This window comes from Thalia democratica, chromosome 5, assembly GCF_965202585.1.
Source record: "Thalia democratica chromosome 5, ktThaDemo2.hap1.1, whole genome shotgun sequence".
Lineage (NCBI taxonomy): Eukaryota > Metazoa > Chordata > Thaliacea > Salpida > Salpidae > Thalia > Thalia democratica.
In genome coordinates, this window is record NC_139169.1 from 66,838,562 (window position 1) to 66,845,899 (window position 7,338).

General features: G+C 25.7%; 1 protein-coding gene across 1 annotated transcript; it reads right to left on the reverse strand.

Annotated features, from left to right (window-relative positions):
* Window positions 1-5,712: 5,712 nt before the first annotated feature.
* LOC145836760 (chymase-like) lies at window positions 5,713-6,732 on the reverse strand. Its single transcript, XM_082944535.1, has one exon. It carries the CDS (start codon window positions 6,730-6,732, stop codon window positions 5,713-5,715), a length of 1,020 nt encoding a protein of 339 aa, XP_082800661.1.
* Between the last annotated feature and the right edge of the window lie 606 nt (window positions 6,733-7,338).

Below are 7,338 nucleotides of genomic sequence, written 5' to 3' on the forward strand. Positions count from 1 at the left end.
TGTTTCTAAAAATATTTATTAAAAAAAAATGCGTCTAAAATAGTTTACATTCTTTAAAAATTCAGTAATTAATTGGCTATATATATCTAATACTTGTTTGTTACGTAAAAGTCAAAAAAAAATTTTTAACTTGATTAACTCTCAAATACTTTAATAAAATACCTTATTAGTAATCAATTAGTATTTTACATGGTTGCAACTTTAACAGCAAAATGTCTAAGTTATATCAAACCAGCCAAGTTAATTAAAAGTTATAAAAGCATAAAACTTAGTGTTAATCTACTTAAATACTTAATTGAAATATCATCATTATAAAAAAGTACACAATATGTAAGAAGACAAGAAAGAAAAATACAATTAGTAAACTACATTACGGTTGTAAAAACTATTCTAAGAATTCAAAGTTTTAAAAATAAAAGTTTCACACAAACCTGAGTCTTAAAAAAAATGTTTTAAACATGTTTTAACCTAGTCTGTATTCTTCAAACTTTTAAACTAGCCTGCTTGTTTGGCAACCCTGTTTAAATGAAAGTTCATAAAATAAAGAAATAACGAGTTCATTAACAGTAAATTAAATATAAATCAAAAAAAAAGTATTATAAGTCAATTTCAATGGACAATTACGGTGTATTAAACACTTTTAACAAAAGTATAAAAGCTTATTAAGCCTTTAATGAAGAAGAAAAACTAACTTTTATTAAGAATTATACCAATTCTTTATCTGCAATAAAAATCTTGCATGTGAAAGAGTAAATATGAAATATAAGACGAGCTATAAGCAATGAAAAACGTTATGTACGAGTTATTGCAAGGAACGAAAAACAAGCAAATCGCTTAAGTCAGTTCCAACAAAGCAAATGATTATCTTCAGTACCTACAGACTGATTGAAGAAAAAGTTAAGACAAGTTATAAAGTAGCAAAACTAATTAATAAACTGAAGATACCTTTTAGAATTTTAATTTTCTTAAAGAATTTATGTTGACGGTAGTATAATTTTTTTTCTTCACTGAAAACAAAAGTCATGTTTAGTTAAATTAAGTTAGAAATGCCTGAAGATTATAAAGCAGCATAAATCAAATTAGGACTTCAATCAATCTGTTAAGATAAGAGCACTGATAAAACATTGTTATCTGAGAATTTTTATTTGAGTTGTTTTGATTAACTTTGAAATTTTAGAAGAATTTCTAGGTTAACTTTCAATGCAAAGCACAGCAATAGATAAATAGATTTTAAACGCAAAGGTGCAATGCACCTATATAAAGTTTGTGAAAGTACAATTTTTTTCTTCTGTATTCAGTATAAAATAAAACTAAAGGTAAAAAAAATTTTAAACATAATATCAATTTTAAAAAGATGCTCTTAAGCTACTTTAAATGTGGTTTTTAATAAAAATATTTATATGGTAAATTTTTGTTTCAAATCAAAATTTCATTACTTTACATGTAAAAATTGTTTGAAGTTTCAGGTTTTCTAAAAACTCTCAAATTTAAACTTTTTTCAGATTATTTAAGTATAAATTTTCAGACTTAACGATTTACCGGGACTCAATTTTTTTAGCATCACTGTTTATTCACACTTATATACAGTAGTATAAACAGTATTTCAAATTGTATCAGATGCAAGATTTAAAATTTAACATTTATTATAATTCAAACAAACACTGTGTATTGACCAAAACATACATCATAAATTTAATTTGCCACTCTTTAAAGAAAAAAAAGTTAGCTTTAGTGACAAAAATCTAGCCTGATATTTTCGTATACAGAGAGCAATTCAAGTAAATAACTGAAAAAATAGACTAAATTGGCCTAAAATTTAAAGTCTTCAAATGGTCATAGTCTGAGTTTGTAGCAATGTTTAGTTATTTATAAAATAATTTGAACTTGTTTGATTCACAATGTACAAACTTAATAAATTTACCATCCTTGAATCTAGCTTGTATTAAACTGGTAATTTCAAAAAAAAGGAATTGTTTATATTAGTATGCAATGCATAACAATTAACTTCATTTGCCTAAAAACATTGTTTGAAAAATAAAAATGTGTACACAAAAAAAACTATTTTAATTTATGTCATATATATTGTTTTAAATGTTTCTGAACACACTTAGAAACTACATTTAGATACAATAATGTTAGACATTTATGCATAAACTAAACTTAATCTAACGTAAGCAGTAAATAAAAAGTGGTTTAAAATATTGGCATCTTTGTACATTTGTGTGCAATGGAATTAATTTTAAGTGAAAAAAACTACTAAAAAATCGAAACGTGTTAAAACCAAAATCAAGTAGACCTTATTTCTTATTATTATGTTATATTAAATGTATATGTGTACACTTAAATTTAATATTTAGTAATAATACATCTGTTAAAGAAACTTAGATATAAAATACATTTAAAATGAATACCTAAACTGTAAAGAAATGCTATTTTATTTAATAACTGTGCATTACTTTCGTGCAAAAAACATTTGCATTTGGTTTATTTATTAAGTAGCTATTACATAACTGACTTACTAAATCTAAGCACTCTTTACACTCTTTTTTCAAATAATTACTTGCTTTTGTAAGAAGAGAGATATTATGAAAATGAAAAAATACCCTGTTAGAAAGCTAATCTGTTTTTTTTTTGACATTTTTAAGCTAATATGGTAAAGTCTTTTTATCATTTAAAAATTTTGTACATGAACTTAAAACGGAAAACAAACAAAACCGAATTACCAGTAAAAATTTAACTTAAAACATATTGTTGCTCAGCGGGCCACATTAACATGCTCGCGGGCCACAAAAATTTCTTTCGCGGGCCGCATTCCATTCTAAAATAAAACGGGCTCGCGGGCCGCAGATTTACCCTTCGAGGGCCGCAATTGGCCCGCGGGCCGCAGTTTGCCGACCCCTGATTTAGTGACATAAATTTAAGTTAATAAATAAAAAAAACCTCGCTTTTAATTAAATAACGGACTATTTTTATTTAACACAAACATGATTAACTGTAACTTTAAAGTGTAATGTATGCATTTTATATCTAAATATTTTTCAAACAAATATTGTGAAGTAATTATTACCTTAAAAGTTCAATTTCTTAACAAAAAGTATACTTTAGTAATTTAGTACTTGAAGGATTCTCATGTGAGTTGTCATATTGTTGATTTGTTATTTTAACTTGTATTTTATTTAACTTTTATTTAAATAAGATTTAATCATTATTTATATTATACAGTTTTATAACAGTGGGATTTAGCATCATATATCTTATATACTATTAACAATTAATCTATATCATTTATGCTTAGTAAATCTTCAGTAAACACTCATACATACTTACCTATTTTAGCCCCTAATCTTTTTTATAGTATTTTTACAGAGCTCTCTTGACGTGTCTTAACTAGTTAAGACACAGAAATATATATCAGCAGAAAAAAAGGACTTTGTAAGTTCGTTTTTATTTGATAAGGTCGGAAATTTTTTCCCACCAAAACTTCCTAATAAGAAGAAAAATGTATTTAGACTTTTATTATTCAGCTTTTAATTAAGTAATCTGGTTAAAAATATATATACTAATACATTCGTTTTCAAAATTAACCTTCTTAGAAGACTATTTAAAAGTTGATAACAATTATTTAAAATTTTGAAAATAAGCTTTGGCTTAAATTATATTGTAAAATACAACTTTTAGCTTATTAATTCTTTCTACTATCTGGTTTCAGAAATAACTTAAGAATTCAAAACGTTGGTATGTTTTTAACAATAACTTTTTAAACATTTTTAGTTAGTTTGCTAAGTCTGCAAACTCGTCTGTTTTATAGTTTCAATAAACCGGTTAAGAACTCTATATGGAAGCTAACTACATGAAATGCAAAAATTTTATAAAACATTTAAGAAATTGAAATGGTAATTACTAATACTATACTGTTGCGGACTTAATCATTACTTTAGTTTAAAATAGTGTTTTTTTATTAATTTAGTTATTTTGAACAACTATAGCTCCAGCAAGACTTTTTAAACAGTTAGGCCAACTTGCTAACAATTTGTTATAGGAATACTGATCCGTTAGTTATAAAAAGTTGCCGACCATCTGTTTAAATGCATTTTTGAAATATTATAGGTCAAAACGTACTATTAAGTTTTATTTATTTTTAAATTGTAGTTATGACCTAAACAGCAAAAAATATCTAAATCTTGTTGCAAATTCAAACTCTTTCAACCTTCTACACATCTAAAAGCTGATACATACAAATATATATATCTAAAGACATAAAGAAAAATAATAACAATAAATACTTAAAAATCACAAAACTTAATTATAGTATACATGAAAACATTCTTTACAAACCTACCATATAATTTATTTTAACTATTTCATGTTAATAAATTTTAAACCTGTGTAAATTTTCGCATGCTTAATAAACATTTTAGTTATAGCAACAAGCATAATCTTTAAAAGATAAGTAAAATTTATCTAAAGTAACAAATTGCTTTTTTATATATAGTTAAAAAAGATCTTCATACCACTTATTTATCTAATACTTTTATTATTTTCAATTATATGGCTGCTAAACTTTATTTGCCTATAAAAAGAATGTATTTTTTAGAACTAAATTATACATAGCTTACAGCCTCAAAAGTATTTTTACAGATTTTATATTTTTTAATGTTTTGTGAAAAATTATTGTTAAAAAATTTCTTAATCATATTTTTAAAGTAAAAGAGATAGTTTAATTTTTTTTTATTTAATAAAAACACTTCTTGGTCAAAATCTCTTAAAAAAGTTTCAAGAAAGATTAAGCATATCGAAAAAAAAAACTTAATAATGTATTTGTAATACCTTTTAAACCTTATGAGATGTTATTTAATAGTTTTATTTTACAAAACAACTGAATATTTTATATAAGGATTAAGTAAAACAGTTACAGTTAATAATTATTGTTAGAACAATTACAAAATTATTTTATTTTATTTTTTGTGTGACATAGTGGTGTTATCTACTTACAAAAAGAAAAATAATCTTTAAATCCTTATTTCTTAAAACGTATTTTATATTTCTGACTGAGTTAGTATTCTTTTTACATGATAAGCTTTTTATGTCATTTTTGAAATATTAAATTGTTTTAATAATTGATAAAAAATATTTAAAAAAAAAATTGCTAAATTTTCAATTTTATGTGCTGTAAATAAGCACATAATGCATTATGTTTTAACTTAACCTAAGAACATAGTTTTCTTTTTGTTAAAGAAAAATGATTAACCTTTTTTCTATTAGAAAAAAAAACTAAATAACTTAGAAACAAAATAAATTAAAAACAGTTTAAGAGTGTTTATTTATTATATTCAGTTTAGTTAATAATAGTAAACTAGAATTATAAAAACATATATAACTTTTTTAAACATAAAAAAAATACCAATTTTTTTTAAGTGTTGTGCAAATTTTGAAATTAAAACTTGGTTTCAAAAATTTTTTTAATTAATAAAAAACTTTTATTGTCTATAACAGTTTGATATACAATCTAAGATAACTAATGAATCCTTTTTTTCACTTTAATATCACGTTTTATTACATTTTTTAGGAGTTCCATTTTTCAAATTAAGTTTTTTTTCAAATACACAAACTTTGTTTTACTTATGGCGTTGCTTAAACTTTAACATTGAACATCAACAACTTCAACATACGGAACTGACGTAAATTTATCTGACTCAACTGGTTGCTTCTGTTTTAATAAAAGTATTTTACTGCTGCTGTAGCAACAATTATTGCCCCAGCAATGAAATACGGATATATACTGCCGGGCGATTCGTTTCCATTTAAACGTTTGTAAGCCTCTTTTTCAATCCAGCTTTTAATTTTGCGGACGTCCGTTCCAAAACTTGGTCCTTCAGGACGACATAGTTTTCTGACGTCAGAGCACCCACTGCTGTGAACTGCAAACACCACACCTTTGGTTAAAGGGTTTTCCCCTTTTTTGAGAGCGCAAACAACCGGAGTGCCGGAATCTCCAGGTGCAGCTTGTTCGCATCTTCCGCTCTTGCAGCCGTAACAAAAATGCAAATTTTCATTAAATCTTATATTTTTACTTCGTTTATAAAGTCGCTTGCAAATTTCGCCATTTAAAATATTGATAGCTCCCTGCCTTGCGATTTTTGGAAATTGGGGATGATATTGAAGTAGATCGTCTTCATTGCGGATTAACTTTCTTCTTCCCCACCCTTGTACAACACATTTAGCATCAGCATCAAATTTCATCCAGGGTTCAAGTAACTTTGCAGGTTCAACAGTGTCAGTTACCTCAAACTTCTTTTTTGTATAAATAAGAGCTACATCGTATACCTTACTTATAGGGTCATAGTATTCATGTACAATAATATCGTTTTTATAAACAGTACGTTGTTGTGTTGTTGCGTTACTGCGAACTTTATAGTTTTTTGTACCAGCTATAACGTCGACCTTGTAAAAAAAGTATTGTGTTGTGGTTCCATTTACAGTTTTGTCAAAATCTGCTACGCAGTGAGCAGCAGTTAAAATCCAGTTTAATTTTACAAGACTGCCCGAAACTCTAGCATATTTAGTTTGTTCTTCATTTTCCTCGTTAAAGAAATTGACGAACCTTTTTAAATGCACCATGTGTTTCAGTGTCCCGTCTACTGCTTTTGTATCACTGATCACTTGTGATTTGGTTCGGAAAAACAGCAAAAAGATTACCAAGAAGCAAAGTATCTTTTCCACGCTCCAGGACATCTGTAATCATGTTCAACAAAATTGAAACACTTAGGAAATAAGTTATTATACTTTCTAAAATTTTAAAATCAATTTTTATAAATTCATCGTTTGTTGCCTTATTTTATCAAATAACATAGTTTAACGGCATTAAAAAAAATTAAATAGAAAAACGTGTAATTAAGAAGACTACTCAGTAAAATAAAACTTTAAAGAATATACGATTGTACATTGATAAAAACAGTTGTTACTATACACTGCTGATTTTCTAACTTAGTTGGCAATTATATACCAACTTTTTACTATCTCAAGTAGAAAACCAAAAAAAATGGTCAATAGTTACCTGATAGATGCTAACTTAAAAATATGAAAATTCATAAAAAGAACTATTAGTCAACACATTTTTTATCAACTCTAACTAAAACACTCTGTATCACTGTTATCAATCATTAATAACTTTTTATTTAACTAATTAGTGCATATGTTATTTTGATATTAATACATAACTTAACTTTTCTAATAATGTAAAACAACTAATTTCAAAAACAAATGTGTAGATCTATTTTGTTTCAGCTATACACAGTTGGTCACTACAAAATCTCTGTTCACTCTTGCCAAAAAAAACTT

What these genes read in the sequence shown, in the direction of transcription:
- LOC145836760 (XM_082944535.1), bottom strand. Translation starts at nt 6,732, where the DNA reads ATGTCCTGGAGCGTGGAAAAGATACTTTGCTTCTTGGTAATCTTTTTG.